At 38.0% G+C, this 27,895-nt stretch overlaps 1 protein-coding gene across 2 annotated transcripts; it reads right to left on the bottom strand.

Annotated features, from left to right (window-relative positions):
• Positions 1–413: 413 nt before the first annotated feature.
• On the bottom strand, positions 414–27,528 carry brca2 (BRCA2 DNA repair associated). 2 transcript variants are annotated; one of them, XM_081370427.1, is made up of 28 exons: positions 27,289–27,528; positions 26,973–27,065; positions 26,597–26,818; positions 26,439–26,511; positions 26,306–26,343; positions 26,188–26,216; positions 25,732–25,843; positions 24,914–24,969; positions 24,640–24,721; positions 23,832–24,521; positions 19,691–23,746; positions 19,503–19,604; positions 19,349–19,418; positions 18,902–19,251; positions 18,561–18,751; positions 18,277–18,464; positions 17,934–18,104; positions 17,503–17,857; positions 17,265–17,420; positions 17,011–17,158; positions 16,801–16,910; positions 16,434–16,635; positions 16,176–16,342; positions 15,936–16,074; positions 15,556–15,809; positions 15,322–15,447; positions 14,331–14,723; positions 414–463 (listed from the first exon to the last, which is right to left on the bottom strand). In XM_081370427.1, the coding sequence occupies exons 2-27, from the start codon at positions 27,004–27,006 to the stop codon at positions 14,367–14,369; spliced, it is 8,478 nt and encodes a 2,825-aa protein (XP_081226553.1). In that variant the 5' UTR covers positions 27,007–27,065; positions 27,289–27,528; the 3' UTR covers positions 414–463; positions 14,331–14,366. The 2 variants fall into 2 exon arrangements, with proteins under 2 accessions (XP_081226553.1, XP_081226552.1); XM_081370426.1 differs by lacking the exon at positions 414–463 and having other exon boundaries at positions 13,909–14,723.
• Between the last annotated feature and the right edge of the window lie 367 nt (positions 27,529–27,895).

Genomic DNA, 27,895 nt, shown 5'->3' with positions numbered 1-27,895 from the left:
GATGGATGGATGGATGGATGGATGGATGGATGGATGGATGGATGGATGGATGGATGGATGGATGGATGGATGGATGGATGGATGGATGGATGGATGGATGGATGGATGGATGGATGTGGATGTGGATGGATGGATGGATACTCCAGAGGTGCTTCGCCTAGTGGTGCTACCATTTCAACCAATCCATTTAGACAACTGTGATTTATTTCCATTCACATAATTAGGATTAAGAAATGAGAAGAGACAACAGTATGTAGTTCAGTAGATTTCAATATCAGATTTAAGACTTACATCATTTGAACTGGTCAAAAAGCTTTGTGATCTGCTGTGCGAGTTCACTGTTAGACACTTCATGCCGTCAGCATTACCTCAGCGATGTGCGGCAGCAATGGAAGAGAGCAGAGGAAATCACTCCTGTAGCAGTCCATGGATCATATATTTGTTATTGTGTTCTTCTAGCCCCCTGTAAAACCAGAGCCACATATCCCAATAAATCACAGTGAAAGCTTTTATGTCTTTTACTTAAATCCAATTTCGGATTAAACATCCAGCCAAACATTGTAAGTAAAGGGAAATACTTGCACAATAGTATTAGCAAGTACAAGCAATCTTTATCCCTGGTGTTCAAATAGTGAACAATCACGTTCCATAAAGTCTATGGAAATGAATGGGATTTATTTTGGATGACCATACCTTTCGACATTTAAAAATAACCATAAATCTTATCAAAGTGGTCAGAATTCCCATACATTTTAATTGATGTATATTATGGTTTTGTGAGGAAAAGCACTGTGCTGCACCTTCAGGACCAAACCCTGTTAGCTGTGCATGTTGGATCTGAATCCAGGGTGGGGTTGAAGTAAATCTAATAGATAGACAGCCCATGGGAAGTCCACTCAGTCACGTCACGTAACAACATTAGTCATGCACAGATGTTTTTATGAGCAGCGCACTTAAGACTGCATTACGGCTGAGGGCGAGTTGGTTTACATAAATACTATAATCAGTAGCAGTCAATTAGGTCTGCTGACCAGGCCGACCCTAAAAATACATATCCTGTGTCATCCGTCAGAGGTTTACCTACGGTCCTGTAAACATAGGATGATTTGAAAGGAGATGCCGATGTAGACGTGGACACAAATCAGAGAATCTTTGGACCATTGATGTCAGGATGTCTATTTTCCCTCCACAGTCTTTCAGGGTTTTGGACAGCGCTGCAAAACACGAGGAGACGGGAGCCATGACTCACTGCTTTGGAAAAGCATCATATCTGGCGGGCCAAGCCGTAAACAAATGAAGGGTTTGAAAATGAAGGAGATCAAATGGGCCAAAGATCAGAGACGTGTATCAGGGGTCGGCGAGAGACGTTTGGTTATCTGCCACATAAAGAGATTATCCATGCACCGTTTGGTTACTTCGAATAAGAAGGATAGATCAAGCGAAAGCCACTTGAAAGAAAGAGTTGGTTCTTGCTTAAGCTTAAAATTTGAACTTCATCCGTTTTGAAATGATTAGATGGGTTTTTTGGGATGGTAATCTGAGGTCAAATGCAAATTTTCCACTTTGCGTTGAACTTTTCCCATGTCAACGTCTTTTCTGGTAGTGTGGGGTTCGGTTTAATGATAAAATCAAATGGGTTGGGATAAATTACACATATCCTCAATGGCTTAAATCCTGTTGACACTAATCGATACAACATGAGCAGGATAATTCTGCACTCCACCAAGTAAAATTTCAAAATACCCCTTAAGAATTAAAAGATAATGTAATAGCATTACAATCGAGATCTTTGGCAACATCTCCTCTAAAAGTAATTCATCCATGTCAGCACAACAATATTAATCAACACAGCTGAGAAAGGCATCGTTTACAAGTTAACTTCATCTTCTACTCGCCGCGGCCTTGCAATCTGTCAAGCGTAGGCTCTGTGGACCCAGACCTATCAAGACAATGAATCCCAGACTGGAGCTCAGCCATACCTGAAGCTTAAATGTGGAGCAATCACCACATGAACCATGTTCGTAATGATTACTTACAGAAGGGGAACATGGAAGAAGGGAATATAGGCACATGTAATGACCACTGATGATGATGATGATGATGATGATGATGATGATGACAACTGAGAGAATAACTGCCTTTCTCCAAACAACATACATTTCAGAAAGGAATTCTAGAGGAAGAGAAAAAATCTTTAGGGGAGACTGGAGTAAGGTGTGCTATTTTTATAAGTTGCCTAATATTTCAGGATGTTGAAAGCATCAACAAAATACTAGGGTCATACAAATATAACTTCTAAAAAAGAAAATGGTATGCTTACGTAATCTGTGTCATACCGAAGGGTAATTAGAATCAATAGGGAGCATTTGAATAATTGACATTAATATATATAAATGAAAAAATATTTACTAATTGTTTACTAAAATATACTAAATATGATTTACTAAAAAATATTTACTAATGCACAGTCTATGGAAGTCATATTGATGCACATTATTCACATAGCCATTAATCAACCAGGAAAAGGTTCAGAATTTAGAATAATGTAATGACACAATGTAAGTTTTGTAAAAAAAAAAAAAAAAATACAAAAAATAAATAATAATAATAATTGGAGGGAAAGTTCACTAATAGTTAATCCACTAACACAGCATATCCCAAAGCATATGACACAGTAATATAACTTATTTTGGCATATTATAGCAAAGCATAGCATAGCATAACATAACAGCATAACATAGCATTGCATAACAGCATATAGCATAGCATATACACATAACAGCATAACATAGCATAGCATATAAAATAACATAATATTTCCTAACATTACACAACACAACACACAGCACAACATATAACATAACATAACATATATAACACATAACTCAATTTTAGCATAAAAATTATGCTCCATCACAGCTGTGGAGATAAATATATGAATTATGTAAACAAATTACTACTACTACTACTACTACTACTACTACTACTACTACTAATAATAATAATAATAATAGGAGTGGGTTCAGAGATTGACTTGTGATGTTCTTCCTCCTGACCCAGACATTGGGATATTATTCTAATGGCCCAAAGACAGAAAGCAGTTGGAGGGACTGCGGAGAGAAAGAATAACAGGGTGTAATATCCACCAAAGTGTTTTTCCAATCCCTACAGGGATCTTACAGAAACGGAAGAGCGGGATCAGCCTGGACCGGATCTGGTGCTAACATCCCTCATGAACAGCACATTAAGGTACAAACCCCCTCAATGAGGTGTAACGCATCTCATCATGTCTCCACTCATCCCGACCACAACACTTAGTTCTCAATGAACACAATCTAATCCTATTACATTAATCATACCCTGTAGAATTATTTACACATGTTGGAAGGTAATTTTGGTTAATGAAGTCCAAATAAAAAATGTAATGCTGAAGGACAATTGGTTGTAATTTTACAAATAATAACAAAAAACGATGCTTCAGAAATCACTCTAATATGCTAATTTGATGCTCAAGAAACATTTCTAATTATTATCAAGGTGGAAAACAATTGCGCTATATTTAATATTTTTTGTGGAAACCGTGATACATAAATGTTGAAAAGAAAAACATTTATTTGAAAAATAAATATTTTGTGAAATTATAAATGTCTTTAATGTCAATTTAATGCATCCTTGCTGAATAATTTTTATATATTTTTTAAACATCTTGAGAACTTAAGACCAGATTTCCCACACATTGGACAGTATGAATTCAAATTAGTCCACAGGTGTTCGCCTACATCTCATGTCTAATCTAACATGCATGATATCTGAAAAAGATTAATTAGCACTGTACAGCAGGAAGGTTGCATAAGGTAAACCCATAATCAGATATATTTGAAACAGGAAGTCACCTCGGTATAGCCAACACAGGGAATACTGATTTGGCTACTTTTTATGTCCTTTGAGACTCAGCAATTTCAGGAATTGACAGTAACTTGTGGACTGATTGAGACATCCTAGGATAATATTGGAATGATTTCATTTGCACCTGCGCTTAGATTCCCACTTGCACCTGTGAGATTTCCCATCTGCATTAATCCAATTTAAAAATATGTCTAGTCTTGCATGGGAGTGCTTAGCAATTTTGAATAGAGTGAGTGAGACAGAAACAAGGAAAAATGTTAAGGCAGATGAAATTTGGGAACATAGCACTGTACTGGTTCCTGCAGCTTAACTGGAGGAGAATAGCACTACAAACACCATTGTCCTAAGTTTTGACAACAACATTTTGAACGGTAGCATTGTTGACATTACTACTAAATTTAGCAAAATGAGTCAGTGTCAAATCAGTTTGAAAATGGAATTGAATCACATCAATCACTTAATTGATGCTAACATTTAGCATTATATGTTGTTGCTCACTCATACTTCAGCCTGTTCAAATGCAAGCCTAGCAAAACAAAGCCAACAGGACTGTTGTCTGTTCTCAATGTTGGTTTGCTAAACAATCTTGACTCTAATTGAATCACATTCCCAGTTGCTGTTTGTAGCCTTTCCCACAGCTTCACATGCATACTGGGTGTAGCAAAACAATCTAAATTTAAAAAGTACTTCAGACAAAAGCACAGTTTGCCTTGTGGTGGTCTGAGAAACAGCAACATCTGTAACTTACGTGAGATGGACCTCTTCACATCTGGACCGCATCCTGATGGTTTTAGGGGTGTGGGCATGGCCTGACATCTGTACCCAGCTGACGCCAGATGTTGTAATTGCAATGTGTTGGGCTGTTTGTTAGGAGGAAACTCATATTTGATCCCTTTTGCAGATTTGGCTGCCGTGTTATCATGATAGGACCCCAGCTGCACACAGCGGAGGCAAAACAACGACACTGTAAAACTTGTGGTCGATCGGGACAGCTGGTTCTGTGGTGTCAGTTTAGGCGGGAAGCAAAAATTACTAAACATATTCATCTTCCGTTTACAAAGAACACTGCCTTCTGAAAAGAACCAAGTGTTTAACAACCGAACCTGATTTCACCAAGTGTAACATGTTCCTGGATCAACATTCCAATCAACCAATCAGATTTGAGGGACAAGTTTACAGTTTAAGGATAACTTATGGATAGGGTTAGGATAATATTTTCGGACAGGAATGTTGTTCCAGGATCAACAAAACATGTTGACCCAGGAACGCGTCTAAAACCCTATTCGGATGGGACTAGTTTTCCAGGGGGTCGTTAGAGAAATTCGTGTTTCAGACGTTCTTTGCGATTTTAATCCCGTCCGAATCTGCCAAGCCAGTGTTTTTCCTCACACAACCTCTGCAAAAATTCTCGAGCAAATTACCTACTGTTTTTCGGCAAACCCAACGGTCCTCTGAGAAATCTAATCCTATCCGAATGCAAATGTCTGTGATTGCTGATGCTGTATTATCCTAACACTTCTCTTCATGTGTTTTTGACCTAGAGCTTCCGTTTGCGCATAAATCTTTGGCATGCTTTCATTTAGTTTCGGATGGTATCCAACAAAAAATAACACATACAATCAATAAATAGAGCCAAATCGAGGAAACTGCGAAGACTGCCCATTTTAAGAGTAAAAGTAAGATACGTGTCTAGATTTCTCTGCTCACTTATGCAAGTTTATTATAAACAGCCACTGCTATAAACTTGTGAAGTTTACGTAAATGGGGTTTTTTATTAATAAATTAAAATCATATCAACAAAGAATAAATTAAGACATATACGTGACTCACGCACGGCACATGACATTCTGTAACGCCCACATCTGGAAAACACACACTCAGTTGATTCTGTAATCAACATGGAGATGAAATGAAATCACAGACGTCGAGTGATAAGAATTGGAACTCAAACTTTGTATAGAAAACTAGCCCCGTTAGAATAGGGCTTAACTCTGCAAATTCAGGATGTGCAACAAAACTAATGCCAAAAAAAAGATATATATATATATATATATATATATATATATGTATATATATATATGGATTTGGTGTGGTACTTATAATTAAGATGACAATCAGAATTATGTAAACATAAAAAATTACTAAATTTGTTACTGAAAGTGGAACTGTGGGGCATTGGAGTTAAGCTCAAAAGAAAACACCATGCCTGCAAAAGATCCATCCCAACCTCGAATAGAAATCATAAAGAATTAAATGATTCTGGTTCCTTAATGGTACCAATATTAAATCTTTCAGTACTCGCAAGGAATAAACACTTAGAAAAAAGGTAAATGTAATTCTATTGCCAAACGATTAAATAATTTCAACAATAAATACACTCAAAACAGTTATTCAATTATTAAATAACTTTCATGGTCATTTTAGATGCAATCCAACAAATGCAATCCAATTATTGGCCATAGCTATATAATAAACAACAAAACAGAAAAAAAGAGGTAGCATTTGGTATAACACCACTGCCAAAAGCAAACAGTGTGCATCTCAAATTTCGTTGTAAACTGTATGTTTTTGATTCCCAAAAAAGAACCGGTTCATAAGAGTCATTCGTTTTGATTCACCAAATGAATCAGCTTAGTGTCATTAGTTTGGGAATCAAACTACAGTGGTTACGCTGTAGATTCAGTGAAAGTGTTGTGACATCTCTGAATAAACAATGAAAGCAGGAAACTCAAAATATTTCAGTAAAACAGTCCTTTCTGGAATAAAAAACGGTTCTCTGTTCCTGCTCCCAAAACTCTGACCAGATTACAGCGTGTCACTTCTCAGACATTCTAAATCCGATTCAACATGTTCAATCGGCGAAAACAAGCTCTGACAGACGCCAAATGGGGTAACACACACACATCCAACAAAACCCGATGATGTGTCAGAATTGAATTGGTCTAAACACTACATAAACTCTTTTTTATTTTAACTTCCTTTTCTTTTATACGCTCTTTCTCTACATCTTATAGTAGAATGGTTCGAGCTTGGCAGTCTTTCGGCGCGTGGCATCTTGTTTTAGAGAGGAGATATTTCTGGAAGAGAGCATCGAAAATAAATGCAGCGTTTACAGGCCGGAAAAGGCTGCACAGGCCACACGGTTTCCTCTGGTGTAGGGCTTAAGAAAACACCTCCAGGGCCCTTTGGGAGGCCTGAGTGCTCTGGTAACAGGTTCTAATGAGGCACAACGGCCAGGAGCAAGACATAATGATGCTTGGCAGAATTACTCACAGCTTGAGTATTTACTGTGGAAGATATGAGATCACTCATCGCAAGAAAGGTGTGTGGGCATCCAAGACAGTGACTGTAGAGGGTAAGACAATAATAGCAAATCACCATCTGTTAAATAGAAACTATAAACTGGGGTTTAAAATGATGGGGCAAAAATACATTTAGATTCATATAGGAAGGCGTTTAGGATTTCGTGCAGGTTTCTTTTTTTCTTGCCAACACAATTAGCGCTGGATTGAATAAACAGCGTGAGTCCGGAACTGTTAGTCTAGTCTCAGAGTTTCACTTCCAGTATGATATTTCAGCCTTTCTTCCACCCTGCTGGAGTGAATGTGTCATGCTGATGTACGTCATAAGATCTCATGCTGTTTCTAAGAAGCTGAGACATCATCCCCCGAACTTTCTGCCACCTTTTTTTTTAATCCTGAGAAGTCGATAACAGATTAAACTCTGATCTCGATGACTTCATTAGATCTACATAACAAGGCCACATAAGAATCACAAGCTAATATAACTAGCAACAGAAAACATATGAAAAAGATTATAAAAAAGAAATTGTCAGCAGAATGAAAGCAAGCATGAGACAAAAGGACAGAGCCAGAAGGTCATCCAGCGATATTTTTCCATTTATCGACAGAAATATTTAATATTTGCTGATGTGACTACAAACGTAGGTGTTCCAAAACTATTTCAAGTGAACAATAAAAAGCCAGGGTTCTGGCTGGATGAAATGGTTTTGGGGAACAAATGACACATTGAGGTCAGGAGAAGATTCCATTAAACTGGTATTTATTTACAAGGGCGATCTGCTCTAAACGGTTCTGATGGAAAAAATGAACGATGCCCAGGGAATGAGACTCTTCATTTAACAGCTCTGTTTAATTTGAACGTTTTATGACTTCCAGCATCTTCAAATCATTTTCACCGCTGGCTGCACGGACCATCGATACTATACTTCCTTGTAAGTGAATCAAATGGGACTTTCGTTCAGGATGGAAAATAAACTGATAGTTAAACTAAACCAGCCACAAAATCCCAAACTCCTAATCCTGGACAAAATTGCACATCCTTCTCTCCTTGTGCATGTTCATGAGATTAATGTTGAAAAAAGTGAGCATAAAAAGATTTACAGCGGGGTGAATTTAAGGGGTCACTCTGCAAGCTCTGCTGGTCCAGACCTCAGGTGGTGGGTCTACAAGGTCAACAGCCTGTGAAGCTCATTTCCACTGCAAATCAGCTGGAAGAGGTGCGACGGAGGGTTATGGAGGAAGGGATGGAAATTAAATAAAAAGAGGAGGAGTGAAAGGATGACTTAAGAGTGAAAGTTCAAAAAGTCAATGGCATGGAACAGGAAGATCAATGTGTGCTTGACCAAATGCCAATCACAGGGCCTAATTAAAGCAATCCAAAGAATCCAAATGAATAGAAAGAGAACAGGCTCATGGAATGGGAATATCTGGATGGGAAGATCTTTTTAAAGTTTAATGTCCATCGCAATGGACATTAGGGTTTTATTCAAATTAATTATTAATATTAATAATATGATTTTGTCTTCAATGTTGTGACCATAGACTGTCATTCAGTTTTTTATTAGTTCTAGTGAAAAACAGCAGATGTGAAATGAGTGAATGCACAGCAACACACACACTTACCTTGATGCTATATGTCCACTATCAGATATTTATCAAACCAGCATGTACACACAAAAACACCAACAAACACCCACAGGCATATACACACATACTCAGATTCACCCTCTGCAACTATCAAAAAGAATCAAACAAGTTTTTGAGACTTCATCTTACCTTTTTTTCTACATTCTTATTACATTGCTCATTGTTACAGTACATGTTCTTTTCAAAACATTCAATGCTAGTTTACATACTGTGTGTAAACTCTTAGTTCATATGTACTGAATGGTTAAATATGAAGATTTTTTGTTGTTGTTGTTGTTGCTCCAGTGTAGTGGACATGAAAAAAAAAGCTAATAAAAATGGGTTTGCACAAACCTTGACTTATTTATACATTAGAGAAGAGCAAAGTACGGTGAAAGAGAACCATTGATGGTAGCAATGTTTGCAACACTGTTTTAAGTTATTAATTATCTAATTTGTTAAGTTTTTACAATTCTGTAACATTGCAAAAAAAAAAAGTAATGTCAGAGGATTTAAATGTAAATATAACTCAACTTCAACTACATTTTCACTTACGAATCCACTAGCTATTTGCCAATCCACCACTAAAAATTACATTAGAATGGCACTTTCTGTATTCTTGGGTTAAAATAAGCTTTTTCTAATGTGGTTTTACAGCTGCTGCTAAAAGTCTGCCATGACAACAGTTCCTGAATCACTATTAGATAAAGAGTCTAGTCTAAAGCACAGCTCAGGGATCTGGCTAAACAGGACCCTTAATTTGTTCAGTGTGCTGGGAATGCAAAGAGGATATGGGCCTATCAGATGTCCACTCCACTCCTCTCCATCAGGTCTCATTCAGCAGAGTCAAGGGAGAGGGCAGCCAGAATCAGGCTAAGAGGGTGGATTAGAGAAGCTCACAGCGGATGAAGACGGACTTAGGTTTTATGTTGTAAGAGTGGTAATTAAACCATACTTTATCTACTCTCTCGGAAAGTACAAATGTACTGATAGTCTTAGATCATGGGGCCCTGGTAGTATAATGGGTTAAGATCAAGACTACAAACATAAAGGTTTGATTCTGGGTGGGACAAATGGCTGGGTGACGCATTAAAGCACATTAATAGAAATGTTTACATTTTCTGAAGAATTGTTTAAGTCCCACTGAAATCAATCATTTTATCCCTTAAAGGGGTCATATAATGGTACATGCACTTTTACAAGCTGATTGTACTGAAATGTGTGTTGGCAGTGCCTGTACACAACCATCATAAAATGATAAAAATCCATCCAGTGATTTTTTTTAAATCTTATATGTTTCCTCCCATTTAAAATCAAGCTGTTCGATTTTGTGACGTCACAAAATCGACGCCCCTCCCACGATGGTTGATTGACAGCAGCGTTTCAACACAGACCCGCCCTCGTGAGCGAGCTGTCAATCATAGCACGCGCCGACTGGCGCGTTCATCGTTGATAGCTGGAGCACTGTCTATGAGCAGAATGGCGTCTAAGCGATTGTGGTGTTCTGTTCTTGGGTGTGATAATGAACACAGCAGTCATGTTGATGTTCCTAAATCCGAAACGCTGAAGACGCAGTGGCTGAGTTTGTTTTCGAAGGGAATATTCCCCACGATCAACGTCAATGCTTTCATGTTTACGCGAATCATTTCACACACCAGACTGCTTTACAAACGAGGGTCAGTATAAAGCTGGTTTTGCTAAGAAGCTGCTCCTGAAAAAAGGATCGGTACTAACTATTCGTGTTTCTGCTGCACCTCCAGAAGAAGTAAGTGAGTGTAACGTTTTATTGACCGAACGTTTTTAATCTTTATATTAATCTTTGCAAATCGCTTGCTGCACGCTTCACGATGAATGCGGCTAAGGTTTACACTCAGGTACATTACGGCATGTTTTCTATGTATGACGTTCTCAATATAATTCATAATCCCACGTTTATAATGAACAACGCGTTATGGTTATTGTGTTATTGTGTTATTATTACAAACGGTGTATGCACAGAACAGAGGGGCGGGGTGAGCAAAGCTCATTATCATTTAAAGACACATGCACTTAAATGGCGTGCTGAAAACAGCTGTTTTTTACCAGGTAAAATGAGTGTTTTCTTACAATACTAATGAGAATTTTTAAAGTATATTATAAACTTTTAATTTAGACCCTAAAGAATCATATTAACTTGTACAAAAATGACATTATATGATCCCTCTAAATCTTCATCTTTAATCACCAAAATTACATATTTAAAAGTTTTTTATTTTTATATTCCTTAAAATGTAACTCTAAACCCTTCATTTAGTTTATGCAGATCCTTGAATATGCAAATTAGACCCGCCTCCACTCACTCACACTAGCTCAGAATAGCTGATCCACTCAACTTTACTGTGGTAAACACTGCACAATGGTATCACTCTTTAATATTTATCGGTAATTAATATGATTAGCGTTTTGCTTGACTGCGTTATCAAACAGCTAATGTGTTGCTAATGTTACACAAACCATGTTTCTGTTCGCCATCGCTGTTTGCCTTCTAAAAATCAGCATCCTTAGAAACGCTTTGAACTACTCAGAATGTCACTGGAGAAAGGCACAGTTCATCATAACTTCGTAATATACAAGATATACACAATTCACCTGCTATATTGCTAAATGCTAGCCTGGGTTTCCCCATGCTGCCTTGCTCGCAGCGCGATTTTATTCACGCTGCTAGGCAGCCTGGACACCATGGACCAGATTTTCCCCTGAAAAAGGGAACCAATCACAGAACGGGGAGGGAGTAGCAAGACGATGACGACACCGAAGCAGTTTGTTTATATCTATGGATTCAACATGGCATCAGACGCGAAGTTACCTTCTACCCTCATGTTTATCTTGCACAAACGGCAATATTCGCTGAACGCCATCGTGTACAAATAAATCTCTGACCCAACGTGTTCTTCCTCGTCGAATTTCTGTCGCTCTATATCTACTGTCTATGCTCTACATACGTCATCTGGTATAATTGAAGCGATTGGCTATGAGCTACGTACAGGCGCATTTGATAGACATTCATAGCGCCCAATAAACGGATCTGGGCATTCGTAAACCACGCCTCAAATACGAGAAAATGAACATGTGGTTCCCAGACGTTAGCCAGGCTAGCTAAATGCACCCAATTTTTCACATCAACAGAAGAATATACCTTGATAACCTGGCTTCTCTTGAGACTCCCCTGCCTCAAAACATAGTTAATGATATGCTAAAGCATGTGATTGGTTACAAGGTAGTTTCTGTCTTTGGTTCACTGTATAATACTCAGAAATGGTGTCGACTTATGAATTTGCACATGGTTTGTCTTAAAACATTAAAAACACCACATACATAGACATATAAACAACATTAAAAACTTCACTTTCACCACAGGGGGTCTTTAATATTTAGAGCTGTGAAAACATCTAAAATAGTAATATTCATCCTTGCCATGGCAAGCAGTATGGAACGGATATAAAAATATTCAGAAGTGCCAGACACTATGTATGGACATACAGTATATGCATTAATTCGAATGGCAGCAACACTACAAATAAAGGAAACACAATTCTGAGCAGCTGCCTGAAAGCAGACCATCAGGACTCTAGAGGCAGTTCACAAAAATAATGACTATCACATGGAGAGATAGACCTAAATGTGGGAAAACATGACAAATGTTAAACAGATATTAACTTACTACGTTTTTTGTCGGTTTTTACAAAATAATAACTGAGTACCAAATGAGCATATTAGAATGGTTTCTAAAGGATCATGTGACACTGAAGACTGGAGTAATGATGCTGAAAATTCAGCTTTGCATCACAGGAATAAATAATAATAAAAAAACATTTTTAAAAATAAAAGTTGTGTTATTTTTTAATTGGAATAATATTTTATCAAATAAATGCAGCCTTGGTGGTGAGCATAATAGATTTCTCCCAAAAACATTAAAATATCTTACAGACCACAAACTACAATACTGTATATCAGGCCGGTTTTCTAGTAAAAAAAAAAAAAACAAAAAAAAAAAAACAAAAAAAAAAAAACTGAGACTTCAGACTTCATTATACCACAAGTATTTTCAGATCCAGGCTCATGGAAACATTTTTGACCACAATAATTCTATTCTCTGTCAACCACTAACAGATATCATCTTCTGTGTCTCTTTGCTACACAACAGGAGTGTCAGCTATCTTTATCATTGTGGGCCAAAGATCTTAAAATAGAGCTGGATGTGTGCTGAGTCAGCACATTCCCAATGATGAGATGATAGATGTAAAACTAAAAGCCACTGATGGCAGCTAACTGCAACTGCGGACTGCAAATCTGGCATGTCTGTGGTTTTCTGAAACATTCCTTGACGAGTGAATAGATTATGGGGTTGCTTTTAAATTTCCAAAACCCTAAACTGATTTGAAAAGCCAGTCAGTGGCCACATTCTATATGTTCTCTAGAGCAGATGTCTGGAATTGTAATATTATGATCAGAGATGATTCAATATGACACAGTTCTGTTTGTAAAAGAAACCCCTTTTGTCTGCCTTTGCGGTCTGTTAAATAAGCCTGCCAGCGAGTTTGCCACGAAGATCAAGAAAATTGTCAAACTTGTGTTTGTCATACCCACTGCTATCTATGATGCCAATTTTTTTGTGGTTATTAAGAAATATATTCATATTACTTGTTCCATTCTCATTTCTTCAGATTTAATATGAAAATGGCAGATAGCAAGTGTTAAGGCTCCACCTGCTGTTCATTAATAGAAGACATTTCTACACAACGGATTGTGAAATCAATTTTAAGATCAATATTAACAATTTCTGAAGAAATAGTGCGTGGCTGCCTATGCAAAATTTGTCACTATGATGCTAGGGCATTGTAGGTGATCTCTATCAAAGATCACACTATCAAGTCAATATAATATTTGGTGCAAATCTTTCCTTAAACGTTTTTTGTTTTGTTTTACAGTCATTCAGGACAAAAAAGAAGTCTGAATCCTTTGAAAAGCACACATACACAAAAATAACACCTCCCTCTTAGTAAGCTGTGCATTATTCATGTCAGTAGAACAAACTGCGTGTTATGTGCAAAAGTTTAATATTTTCAGTATTATCAGTGGTTTGTTTTATTCGAACATAGTGCATGTCTTCGCAAATGTCATGAATGTCACCTCTGCATGAAATTACTTTCCATCTTTTAATAAAAATTAAAATATATAAACCATTTTTACATATACTGTTTCCACTGAACGTTACTAACTTCAGTACTTTAGTAGTACAATCAAGTACAAGAAAGAATTTTAAAAATGATTGCAGCAGTTGTAAAAAGGTGCATACCTTGCATATCGTTTACAATTTGAGAACCACAGTAAACCAGGTAACCAGAAAGCAAAAATATGCCATTTGCTTTCTCTGCCAACACAGTGTGAACAGTATTTGCATTACCCATAGTTCTCAATCACTTGAATGCTGGAATTTGTTCTTGTGTCTTAACTCACATTTAGTGTTTCACCAGGAGAGTCATTCTTTTCCCATCAGCCTTCTCTTAGCCCATCCAGTAACGCCTGGGTGTCAATCATCACCAGCTCTTCATCATGCACCCACTTCTCCTCTCCCGGTGGGGGACGCGAGGCTCGAGGTGACTCATTCTGTGGAGGTTTAGGAGTCACAGATCTCCTTGGAGGATTAAAGGTGTTGCTAACGCAGGGAGAAGCTCTAGTTTTCAGGGGGGTGATTGGTGGAGGGGACGGGATACGTGATAAGTAGTCCAAACCTTGTCTTCTTTTCAAGTTTTTGGGGTCTTTTCCCTCACTGTTACTTGCAGACACAGGTGTTCTTCTATTCAATGGGGTGAAAGGCGAGAAACCGCTGCTTTTCTGCTGCGGGGTTACCTGGGAATTTCAACACAGGGCATAATAGATTTTTTGCATCTAATGAACATACATGAGTGCATTTATAAATATTGGCCATAAGAAAAGATTTAAAAGTCTATTATGCTCACCAAGGCTGCATTTATTTGATCAAAATACAGATAAAACAGCAATATTGTAAAGTGTTATTTAAATTTAAAATAACCTTTCTATTTTAATCGATTTTAAAATGTAATTTATTCATGTGAAGGTAAAGCAGAATTGTTTATAGCATCATTACTCCAGTCTTCAGTGTTCACATGATCATTCAGAATAATTCTAATATGATGATTTGCTTCTAAAGAATAATAATAATAATAATAATAATAATAATAATAATAATATATATATATATATATATATAAATATAATAATTATAAGATGGTTAATGTCAATTATAATATCTATTTTTTTATTGGTAATTGACAACAGTTACAACTACATTTTTTGAAGATGTAGGAGCTTTCATGTCTACAGAACAAACGGTGTGGAACAAAGTAATAATTATAGTGAAGCTTGCCTTAATAAGCACCACTAATAAAACCAATACTTCTCCACATAAAAAGAAATGAATACTAACCCTGCCGTTAATTTTTGGATAAGACTGCACACTAGGGGTTCTTGGAGACTGAAAACAATCCAAGACACCTAAAGGAACCACATCTGAGACTTTCTTCTCCGCAATGCTGAAAAACTCCTCACAAGTCTGTGTAAAAAACCAACAAGTCTAATCAGCAACAATAAAAGACATGAGGAATCACTCTTTGATTTTGCATGTACTTAAATACGAAAGTTTAAAAGCTGATTCATTAACCTGTACAAAAGTCTTCAGATGGGTCATAGCTTCTTGCAGATGGGATTCCTTGGGGTTTACGGAGAATAGTGTTTGTTCTCCTGCATAAAGGCTTGGCACAGGCCCAGAGAGCGGTCTCACCTGAAGATTACTAAGAGCAATCAGTGCTCGCAGCTTTACCAGCTCTTCTACAGCCAACTGTTCCAGGCTACTGTAGGTTCTCACAGAGACCAGATCAAAGTTCTCATCCACAAGATGCAGTACCGGGCAATTTCCTGAGAAGACATTTAAACAGTCAAAATGTGTCCGAAAATATTAAGGATTGATGAAACAGTTTGAGTAAACAAAAACAGCTTTTACACAAGATGATGGACGTTTTAATGCAAATTAATGCAACTAACCTTGTTTGCCCACTATGGAGATAATATATCCCACAATGTCCACCTCCCCACAAGGAGAGCTGAATTGAGAGTTTTGAAGTTCTCTGAAGCGTACGCACTCTCGAGCACGGAAATGCTGATGCAACCATTCCGGAGACACCTGGCTCAAACAGATTTTTTGTAAGACCATTTCAAATGTAATCATTAAAGAGAAAGTAATCAGCCTATGGTGAGAACAAAGTTGTTCAACACTAAGTTTACCTCAATATCCTGAAAGAGTGTTTTCTTGGTGGCAGTGAGTTGTATGTGAGCAATGCCTGAGCGTTTCTTCCCCTCAGATGTGGCGAGGTGATACGCCCTGTAACTGTGGCCCTCTCTTAGCAAGCCATACAAGTCCCGCGACGGGCGCCAGATATTCAGCGTGTAAACTAGGAAAATGTATGGCACCCAGCCATAACAGGTTAAAATGGCTACTGCAACATCTAACCAAAGAGTAAAGATGATATCCATTTGACTCACCACGGTCGTTCTGCAGGTCATTGGCGTCGGTAATGCTGAGCTTCCAAACAGGAGTGACATCTCGATTGGGAAACCCACCCTCAGCCTCTTGAGCTTCCATTACAGCCTTATGCACACGCTCCTGCAGCTCTGCCTGACTTCTTTCCCCTAGACAGCGTCTGTACTTACTCACCGCCTCCATCTGCTTCTCACTTACATGGGTCTACTCAAATAGCGTATAGAGTTAAATAAATTATCTTTTATTAAAAGGATCCATGTTGGTACATGGTTTGACACAATGCCAATTTATTTGTTGTTTTTGTTTATTTACTTCCTAATGGCAAAAAATATGCATAGGTATAATGCATTAAAATTAACCAAAGTTCACCTCAACAGCAGGATCCTGTTCCATTGCCTCATGCAACTCTTCCCCATCCTGCAGAGCTTCAATCTCATGTCGACTAAATGTCCTCCTTTGCCTTCGACCTTTCTTATTACCTTATACATGGAGGAAAACACTCATCAAAAGTCCTTACATACAAACATCCAGATAAAGTTTAATGTCTAAAAAATTAAAGCAAATATAATGAAACCCTACCTTCCATTTCTTTTTCGAACTGGGCCTGTATTTTAGAAATAACGAGATCCATGGATTTTTGCTTTGAGTTGCTGTGTTTTCTGGCCTCTCGCTCTTCGGCGCGATCATTGCGAAACATAAAGACACCGTTGGGCTTCTTCTCCATCCACTTTTTGATGAGAAAGTCAGTCAATTGTTTGGAAAATAAGCAAAATTATGCATTCAACCTTTACAGATGATAATGTCTCATTCAGAGCTGTCGAGTTGAAGCAGACCTGAGTGGGGTAACTTCTCAACACCACAATGTTCACACAGCTCACAACACCTCCAGCAGGGTACAATGAGGATAGCTGGAGCCTGATAGGCCGAGGGTCACGATAGTACCCCAACTTAGTGTCCCATCGAGCTCGTCTTGTGCTGTTGGCTGAAATCTGAAATAAAAAAATGGCAAATCAAACAAAGTCTGACAGGATTTATATCGCATGGATCATCGTTGTTGAACTCAAACTTTACCTTTAGCATCAGAGATTCAGGAGCTTCCAGTGGAGAACAGGCTTCTTGGGAACCAAACAACTCTGCTCCACTAGTAACAATCTTATCACCGATTCGGAGACGGCCCTTGTTCAGCATGGCAGAGAGTGGAGGGTCCAACATGCCTTTGATGGCGTACCAGCCGTCTGTGAGCCAGATCACACAGGACTCCATCTTTGCATTGGGAGTTTTATCATCTTTCTCTGGCTTCTCTGAATTTTGACAAGTTTTAGCAACACCACATACACAAAGCACCAATGTCTTAGCTGGAGTGTCGTCCCTCTCCATGATCCTCCTAAGAGCAGATCTCTGACTGTGATCCACCTCCACATCATATCTAAGTGCAAATATTAAACAGTTACAATGGTTTCATTTTTGGGTTCAAAAATATGAGCTTTACTAAGATTCAATACCTGAATTTCAGCTGCAGAAGTACTTGCTCTGGAGTCAAACACAGGCTACCCATCAAAACTGGAAAGGTTCTTTCCATGGAGGCCCGTTTCCATACAATCCATCGGTAGTGGTTGAACACCCAGGCATCACTGATCAGTTTGGGGTCAACACCAGGGGTGTCACACAATGCACTGCCAAATAAAAGTACAAAATGATACATAAACTACTTCAATGAACAATGTTGTTATGCAAGATGACAGTGCCTTTCAGTATGTAGATCTCATTGTGCCGTTATTACCACAAGCTATTATTTGCATTGATAGTGTTAAATGCACCATATGCATCAGCATGTAATATGTTTACCTATAAAATTCATCTTTGCCCACAGTACTCTTACTGTCTGGAACCAACCAGCCTCCATCTGCCAGCTGGACAGCACCAGACTCAATGAGAAGCTCACGTTTGAAGAAGTCATTACAGTCAAATCGGAATGATTCAGCATTTTCACTGGTTATTTTTGAGACAGTCTGATGCACACCATGGTGATAAAGCTAAGACGGAGAGAGAAAAATTTGTACACAAAGTGTAATTTTTCAATGCCTTAAAAACAGTCAAATAATTAGCAAAAAAGTATAAAAAAAATGTACCTCTTCCTTTGTGTATTGACTAGGACATTTGCATCCAACTGCAAATCTCAGACCTATTCTGGGGACACCAGAAGTCTTAGCAAGGTAAAGGCTGCCAGGTAGAGGACGAATAGTCTGCCTTTTCTTCTTTCTTAGCCTCATGTCTTGCATATCCCTGGCTAGGGCCAAGGTCTCCTGCCATGCCTCAGTGTCTATTAACATCACAAGAAAAAAAGTATTGCTGTATTTAAATTAATTTCTATCTCTACATTTTTGGACACTGCCATAGAAAATACCATAAGATTATGAAACACGTATTTTGAGAGATAAAAATCAAATTAGAAGAGACAGTAAATTGGTACCTTTCTCTTCAGTGTTCATGATTTTCACTACGCTTTCCACTGAAGTGGTTGATCTAGGCTTAAAACCCTCATGAAGGTCATTGTCACTATGTGATGTACCGGTAGAAGCCTTCATCTTTTGGTCCATCTGATTGCTATGATCAGTTTTTTCGTTGTGTTCCTTCTTGAAAGGTGGCATAAAACCACTGGACACTTTAGAGACATTTTGACAGTTTGATGTACCAGTCATCATAACCTCCTGAATAGGGGGAACAAACACCACTCCTTTTGTGTCTGAGTTGCGTCTGTTTTGGACAGACATAGTAGAACAATGTTTTTCGAGGTCATTTGACTTTTCGCCCACATGATGCCTGCATATATAAAAGATAATTTGTAAGAATTAAAGATGTCTTGTGATACTAAATGCTGAATTCCTAACTCTTAAAACCAGTAAAGCATACAACCTACCAATCCGGAGCAGTGACATTCGGCTTGAGGAGGACATTATATTTGAAGACACGTCTGTCTTTTAGAGTTCCTGTAAAAGGGAACAAGTTAGATAGATATATTACTTATGTTTATTTTCTGATAAAGAACCATCAAAACAAAAAACAAAACAAACCATTCGGACAGCTTTTTAGTGGTTTGAGGCCAGAGGATTTTGCTTCTAAAGTCTGATCAAATTCAGAGAGAAGTTGTCTTTTCAAAGGAGGCTGCCCTGAATCTAAAAGTATTTAACATAATGAGAGGTTAAAATATCAAATGTATTGATTCACACAGTTGCCCTTACAAAATAAAACAGAGCCATACCTGCTATACTGCAGGAATCAAACTGACGTTTTCTCCTCCTGTTCTGGTCAAAAGACCCCTGTGTCTGTCGATCATAAATAGATAGACTTTTTTGGTAATCAGTGCCCTCTGACATCACCAACTTGGCCGATTCATTCAGGTCATCATCTGCCAGTAAAGCTTCAGTGCAAGCCATCGCTTCCTGCTCAAAGTACTCCTGCTGGGTGTCTGTGCAACTGTTAAAATCCAAAGAGTTCAAGTCTAGTTGTGCAGGTATATTCTGAGTTACTTTAGATGGCAAAGGATGTAGAGTGGTTTCGGTTCGTCTCTCTATATGTTGAGTACAGCGTTTTGAGAAATCACTCTGTAGCAGTTGGTTATCAGTAGCCGTAACTTGGGCATCACAGTCTCTGAATAATTTAGAAGCTTCCTCAAGGGCAACTTTTGATACAGACACACCTTTACCACTAGCAGTGCTGAAACCACAGTTTTTCTTTTTTAGTTGTTCAAACTTTAGGTTTTCATCCACAATGTCCTCACTTTTTCTATGAGAACTCTTAGTCTGAGGCAGGACTTTTTCTGATAAAAATTCCACAGATGCGACATTTTCCTCTTCACAAACTTTAAAGAGACTTTTGGCCCTGTGAAGTGCAGTAGCAGAGATGGCCACCTTCTTCCCACCTGCTGTAGAGAATCCTATATTGTTTCCTGAAGAATTTTTAGGCTCATGACTGTACGAGGCATCCTCACAACCTGCAAATGCCGCTCTAACCTCCCTCAGTGCATTTTCAGAGACAGTAACATCTTTGCCACTGGCAGTGCTGAAACCTTTACAGCCTTGGTGCTGAAGACTCCCAGAAGTTAAATTCTCCTCTTCACAATCGTTAAAGAGACTCTTGGCCTTCTGAAGTGCATTGGCAGAGATGGCCACCTTCTTCCCACCTGCTGTAGAGAATCCTACATTGTTTCCTGAAGAATTTTTGGGCTCATGACTGAACGAGGCATCCTCACAATCTGCAAATGCCGCTCTAACCTCCCTCAATGCATTTTCAGAGACAGTAACATCTTTGCGACTGGCAGTGCTGAAACCTTTACAGGCTTGGTGCTGAAGACTCACAGAAGCTACCTCCTCTTCACAATCGTTGAACAGACTCTTGGCCCTCTGAAGTGCAGTGGCAGAAATGGCCACCTTCTTTCCACCTGCTGTAGTGAATCCTACCGTTTTTCCTGAAGAATTCCCAGTTTCAGGCTCATGGCTGAAAGGGACGTCACTGGAACCTGCAAATGCCGGTTTTACCTTAATCAGTGTCTTTTCTGAGACATCGCTGAAACCTTTACAGTTTTGGTGCTGAAGATCATTGGATGATAAACTCTCCTCTTCACAATCTCTGAAGAGATACTTTGCCCTTTGTAGTCCAGTATCAGAGACAGCCACCTTCATCCCACCTGCTGTACAGAGTCCTTTGTGTTCTCTTGAGGAAATATAGTCTGTTTGGTTATCGACAACCTGTTTTGTCTTTGGAGAAATATTAGCACATGAGATACCATCAACTGACTCAGAAAATACATCCTTAGCTCTCTGTATTGCTCCAGCTGAGATGGATACCTTCTTACCACTGGCTGTACTGAAACCACAGTTACCGTTAAGAGGAAGCAACTCAGAGAATTCATTCTGAATGCATTTTTTCTCACATACTTTTTCCTGAGGGGTTTGCTGGTCCAAAGAGGACTGCAATGAGAAGTCATTAATCAGATCAGTGTCCCTGAGAAGAGTTTTGGCCGTAGCCACATTTGAAAATGAAACACTTTTACAATTTGAAATGGATGCATTTGTTGGTTCAATGATTTCAACTAGTTTGTCATTCTTTTCCTCCATATTTGCAGATTCCAAGCTGTTAATATTTGAATCACAGTCTTTGAATATGCCCTTTGCCTTCTTAAGGGCGCTGGCTGAAACGGAAACTCCTTTCCCACTGGCGGTCTGAAAACCATAGCCTTGCCCTGACTGAGGCACAAAAGTTTCTGAAGGAAATATATTTGCACAAACTTCTTTACCATCATTGCTAGATTTCTGTTCTTGGAAGACATTCTCACTGCTGAAGGAAGGAATATCCGGAACATCAGATATTTGATTTACCACCACTGAGTCTGGCTGATTAATTTTTATATTTTCACTCCAAGAAACAGCTTTTGTTTTCTGAAGGCTAGTCGTGGAGATAGAGGCATCGTGGTTTCCAGAAGCGTGGAGAGCGAGTACGTAAGTTTGCGACTCCAAGCTGTCAACATCATTAAGATTTCTTGCTTGCAAAAGCGCCTTTTCAGACACTTTCAGCTTTGCTCTCTTAGATGTAATAAATCCAAAATGACTATTTGAGTCAACACAAACAACATCTGTTTTTTCACCTAAACAATTCTGCTCCATTCCTGCATTTCCTGCCACTTGCTCATTTATCTCTTTACAAGCTGCATTTACATTTACACAGCCGAAATGTAAATTTTTTACATTGTGGGTTTTATTTTCTGTGCTTATACTGTCAGAAGTATTGGCTGAAAATTTTGTTTCAGAATACTCAGATTTTATTACTCCAATATCCACCTCGATTTCTTGATCACCCTCTTCAAAAAAGTTCTTTGCTTTGTTTAAACTCTTTTCTGAGATGCTTATAGGTTTCCCTTCAGCAGTTTTAAAACCAAGGCAGTGGAACTGAGTATTATCAGTAAAATTAGGCAGCACATTCTTCAATCCATCAACTAAAGAATTGTCAGTCACTGACAAAGGCACAGTACCATTCCGTGTTTCCTTTGACATGGTGCATAATTTGGCAGCATCTACAATTTGAATATGATCAGAACTGTTTACAGAAGAAGCGTCTTTCTTGACTGGATGCTTTCCTTTCACAAAATCACAGTTAAAACTATCATCAAAGTCGATGCCGTTGACTATGTCAGGATCATAGTCCTCTCTCTCTGTAGTGGTGTTGTTCTCAGAGCCAAGATTTGTCGGTTTGAACTGGGTAAATTCATGTTGACTATTTGCTTCCTCCAAAAGATTGCACAATTCTGTAACATCAGCCTTTTGAGAAGCTGTCAAAGTGCCATTCTTCTCAACATCATCCCGGCAGGAGTCCACTGCAGTGGGTTTGTGTGTGCTGTTAATGTTGGACACAGTCTGTCTTTCAGCATTTCTTTTGAAATCCAGTTTTTGATTAATGCACTTTGATGAATCTCTCCACAATTTCTCTTTCAAAAGAGTCTCTGTTTGAAGACTAACATCTAAAGCTGTACTATTCCTCTTTGAACCTGTTTTATAATCAGATTCATTTGACTGTGGTGAAGAGTAACTTGAAATATTCATTTTAAAGCTCTTTGGACTGTCACTTTTTGGCGCATCACTAACACACGTTATTGATGCATGGCTAGGGAAGATGAACTGTCCTACAGGAGATCTGGTTGCATTAGTGCTTCCTGAAACTGATTTGCACAATGTTTCAATTGTTTGATAATGTTTTGGAGTTGTTTGATTTAAAGTGATGCTCAAACAGTCCCCTGCAGCTTCATCCAATGATGCTTTGGCCTTCATTACAGCCTCACTTGGTACGGAAATGGCCTTGTTGTTTGCAGTTTGAAATGTAGGACAAAACTCCTTGATGTCTGCGCATGAGGCTGTCATACCATCCAAATCTGAAAAGGTGGTGGGGCAACCACTGTCATGACTGATATCAAAAGTTGTGAGCATGACCGTTGACTTATTTGGGGAGTTGACAGACATGTCTGCTAAATTAGAGATGTCATTGTGATTACCAACTTTGTTCTCCTCAAACTCAGCTTTAGGTTGCACTTGGCCATTTTGGTCACTCTTCACAGGCACGTCAAGCAGCAATCCAGGCCTTATTTCTTGTGTGAAATCCTCTGCAAATGCTTTGGAAAGCTGTGTCATATCCAATCCGTGGTCGAAATCATGGGGTTCTGTAGATAGCGGTTCGACGGCTTGTTGCTGTGTCTGATTATTGATTGCATATTCACTGGCGAATCTGGATTTGTTAAGGTCACTAGACTCCTTTTCAACTGAGGAATTTTCTGTAAAATGCAAAGTGAAAAAGCTGTTCAAAAATATGTACACACACAATATTTGTAAGAGAATTTAATACAAGAACAATCTTACCTTTGACAGTATGGTCCGAACATACTGGTAGAGCTGCTTTGTGCTCAATTACAGTCTTTGACAAATCGGAACTTGGCACTTGATACACAAACTTCCTGGACTTTCTAGAGAGCATGAAAGCAGGTGTTTTGTCTAACAAAGTCTTCTGACATTCAGCTTCTTCTGGATAAGATCTGAGTCTTACACTCTGTGAAAAAGTTTGGCTACTTTCTCCAGTGCAATTGAAAACAGTACAACCATTAGTTTCACTGGATGCTACAGTGTTGAGATTGTTTATCAAAGACGCCCCCGAACAGCCTCCGTTCAGTATAGATTCTGATAAACTTAGTGGGGTCCATTGAATGATATCTTTATTTTTGTTTGGGCTTTTTGTTTCTACATCAGCCTTTAATATCTCTTCTGGCTCTGTAGTTAGAACAAGCGATTTGCCATCCTTTGAAGAATCGGATATTCTCCTTCTGATCCTCTCTTTGGTTTTGATTCTCCGCAGAGTTGAAGTACTGTTGCTGAAGAATATTGATAACGCATCCTCAGCACCATCAAGAACATTCTGCACTGTGGTCCGGACATCCCCATCCTCTATAGCGCTGGGAACCGTCTGCTTCCACAGACCACTTGTATCAAGAGATGTATTTGGAGAGCAAACAGGATTTTCTCCCAAGTCATCAACCAGAATAGTCTCATTTTTGGCTGTTATTGAAGAGAAAAGTACAAAATAATCCCAATTATTTTCTAATCAGAGTTACTGGTATGTGTATGCATTTCATAATAAAAAACAATAATTTCAAATATACAGTATCTCACTCACCATCTTGTTTTAATGTTGTATCATTTAATGATGCAGTGCTTGCAGAGACTTTTGAAAGAGATGGGAACAGTTTCCGCACAAACTAGTGTGAAGAGAATGAAAACAAGCCATCAGCCATCGGGTAATTCTATGTTGGTGAAAGCAGAATCTCAGAATATTAGGAACCATAATCCAAAAAGCAAAAACACAATTACAGCCATAGAATGCAGAAAAACATTACATACTGTATATACAGTATTATTCTTTATGTACAGAACAACAGATTTGCACTTACAATTGCTTCCTTGTCTTTGAGGCCACTTGATGAAGGACCGCGATCCTCTGTTTTTGCTAAAGCAAAAGAAGAATAGCTCATGCGGAGTAGCTCATACCTGATCAGGAGGTCAGGGTGTAATTGTAACATATTTCTTCAAATCACAATTATTAGATAGTGTCAATATATCTATCATACCATACAAGGTTTGACCTGGTTGTAACACCAGTTGTCAAATAAAATTTGTGTGACAGAATTGAATCTTTAAAATCTTTCAAAGTATCTGAAGCATTGATGACTTTTTCACTCATCATTTGATCAATATATATAAAAGGTTTTAACTTATTTCAAAATATATATTGTTGCCAATTATATCATTTTAATGTAGGACTCTTGAAATAAATTTATATTATCCCTGACAGCCTAATAAAGGTCAAAAACAGCTGAGAAGCTGTAAAAAATCTGCGGCAAATACTGAAAACGTTTGTAGATACTTTGGTGCGTAAGCTCAAAAACATATCAAAGTTCAACAAGAAGAGGAGCTCAAACACATAACAGTAGACGATATCACTTCACTGATGACGAAAAAGTTTTGTCTTTGCATTTGGACTCTAAATAATGTTTTTTTTTGGTAAGAAATCTTCTACTATTATGTGTGCGAGCTCATCTTCTTGTTGAAGCTTAATAAAGGTGAAACATATTCAACAGTAAGTATTAATACAAAGTTATTATTACAGCTGTAATGTGGAGAAATTCGACATTAGGATCTAGTGTTTTTAATTGTAAACCATACATTCTTCACTACTAAAGAGACAAAGCATAAGAATATTCATACATACGCAATATCACGGTGGGAGTCAAAGAAGATGGTGTGTTAAAGGAGCTGGTCCAAGATAAGTCAGGGTTGATTTGTGCCCCAAGGCTCTCAGATATCAGCTTTGCTGAACGTGCCTGGAAGAGATCAAACTCAACATCATGATTCATGTCTAGAATGCCTTCTGAAGTCAATGTGAAACTGTGTTCGCAACCAGTTTTTTTTTTTTCTGTAATGTGACACTTTCCTGAAATGGGTGGTTGAAGTCAGGAGGGTTTGAAAGTAATTTAAAAAATAAAATAAAAAAGAGGGCTTGGTGAACCAGCCAAAATTAAAGTTTTAACATTTTGATGAAAGGCATTTTTTTTTCATTAGATAAACATGCATGCCATGGATGAATCAAGCAAAAAAGCATGACCAATAACATGAATTAGGAAAGTAAATATGATATGACCAGGTTTGTGATTTTGTGTTGACTTACCAAAGACCTTTTTGGTGTCTCCAGAAGGCCTGTAATATCACATATGGAAATCATTAACAAATATGACTTTTTTTTAACTTTTAAATAAAAGAGGGAAGATAATCTAAAACTTTCTTACCAAAGCAATCTCTAGGTTTTTCACAGGATCTATCAAATCTGTGACCATAAAGGACAGGAGAGAAACTTACATTAACCTTCTGCTTGACTTACATATTTTACATAAAGTTCATAGAACTCATAAACATAATTACCTGTCTTTGGCTGAGCCAAACAAACAAGGGCTCGATTCTGACCAAGGAAAAGCTGATAAGTCTGCATTAGTCACTGGGTGGAAAGAAAACAATTGTACAGTACATGACTATGTCCTTTATATACACATACGTCATACATAACACTGCAATTATGATACCTTCACAAGGTGACTCTTCATTAGGAATGGAATCAGGGGACTGAAAGTGTTGTTGCTTAAATATTTTGGGTGTAGAATACAGTTGACTGGCCAGGGCTGATGTCTCTGGTGATTTGACAGTGTCCTCCTCCTGCTCAGCTTTCGAACTGTCAGGACGTCCTTCATCTCTGGAAGCTTTTGCAGTCAACTCCTCAAACCAGTCTGGATTAAGGGGTCCAAGCTCTTAATTCACAATAAAACAGAGTCAATAATTTAATAATAATAATAATAATAATAATATGACTATAGTTATATAACACTAGTAATAATCATAATAATATAATAATCATTATAATATATTATATATTTTTAGTATTCATATTATTGAAGTGCCTACCTTTGTCAATGCGATGATAGAAATTTTCAAACATGCTGCCATGAGTGTGATGGGGTTAAATCTGAACCAAGCACAATAATATTGTCACTGGACCTACAGATAAACAAAGAAACAAACTTAAAAACGTAACTGAATGTAACATGTATCTCTAGCATCAGTGTCTCTGACTTTTATATTACGTAGGCTAGTTCTCAAGTAACAGTTTGTCACTGAAAGCAGCAGTTCTATGTCATCCATATGACTATGTTTACAACGCTATCTGAACTAACGTTAGCTACAATCAACAGGAAACAGAACTGGAAGTTCTGTAACTTACGACCGTAAATGAACGTGCTGACACAAATAAAAGCTTTTTGAAACTTTTGACTTGTCGATATTCCTAGAAATGTCTTCTTCATCGCCGATTGAAGATGTTTTATTCCCTGAAGTCTTCTGAGGGGATCTGTTTATTCTGCGCGTGCATATTGCTGGTTTAACACATCCCGCCAATAAGCGCAGTGTCGTCAACGGAAGAACAGTTGTCTCGACCAATCAGAACGCGCGCCTGAGTTCCGGGACGAGCTTCCGTGCTAACACAAATATATATTTTATGAGTATATTAAAGATGGAAATGAGTCAGCGTTTTGTTATTTCGGATAGATATGAAAAATTATATTGAGTTACTACTTGGGTTGAAAAATAGTAAAGCAAACCGTGAAGCTTTTACGCTATTTGTTTGATGATCTGTTCCTTTTTCTGTTTATATCATTGTCTTTCTTTCGTTACTTGTATTATTATTTGATATATTATGCTGTATATTTAATTTTTCTATTTGTTGTAGTCAATATTTGTTAAATATTTTTCATACTATATGTTGGAAATGACTATTGTCATGTTGTCATATGGAAATGAGTGTTCATATTTTTGGACAGTGTTTGCTTAAA

This window comes from Scardinius erythrophthalmus (assembly GCF_964197995.2).
Source record: "Scardinius erythrophthalmus genome assembly, chromosome: 7".
Classification (NCBI taxonomy): Eukaryota; Metazoa; Chordata; class Actinopteri; order Cypriniformes; family Leuciscidae; genus Scardinius; species Scardinius erythrophthalmus.
This window is presented reverse-complemented; position numbering and strand designations above follow the sequence as displayed.

Bases quoted from the DNA above. Each gene is read 5' to 3' on its own strand.
- brca2 (XM_081370427.1), bottom strand. From the start codon at position 27,006: ATGTTTGAAAATTTCTATCATCGCATTGACAAAG. The intron at 25,844-26,187 runs GTAAGTCAACAC...GATCTCTTCCAG, and splicing joins AGACACCAAAAAGGTCTTTG to GCACGTTCAGCAAAGCTGAT. The intron at 15,810-15,935 runs GTTAGTTGCATT...ATGTCTTCTCAG, and splicing joins CTCCATAGTGGGCAAACAAG to GAAATTGCCCGGTACTGCAT.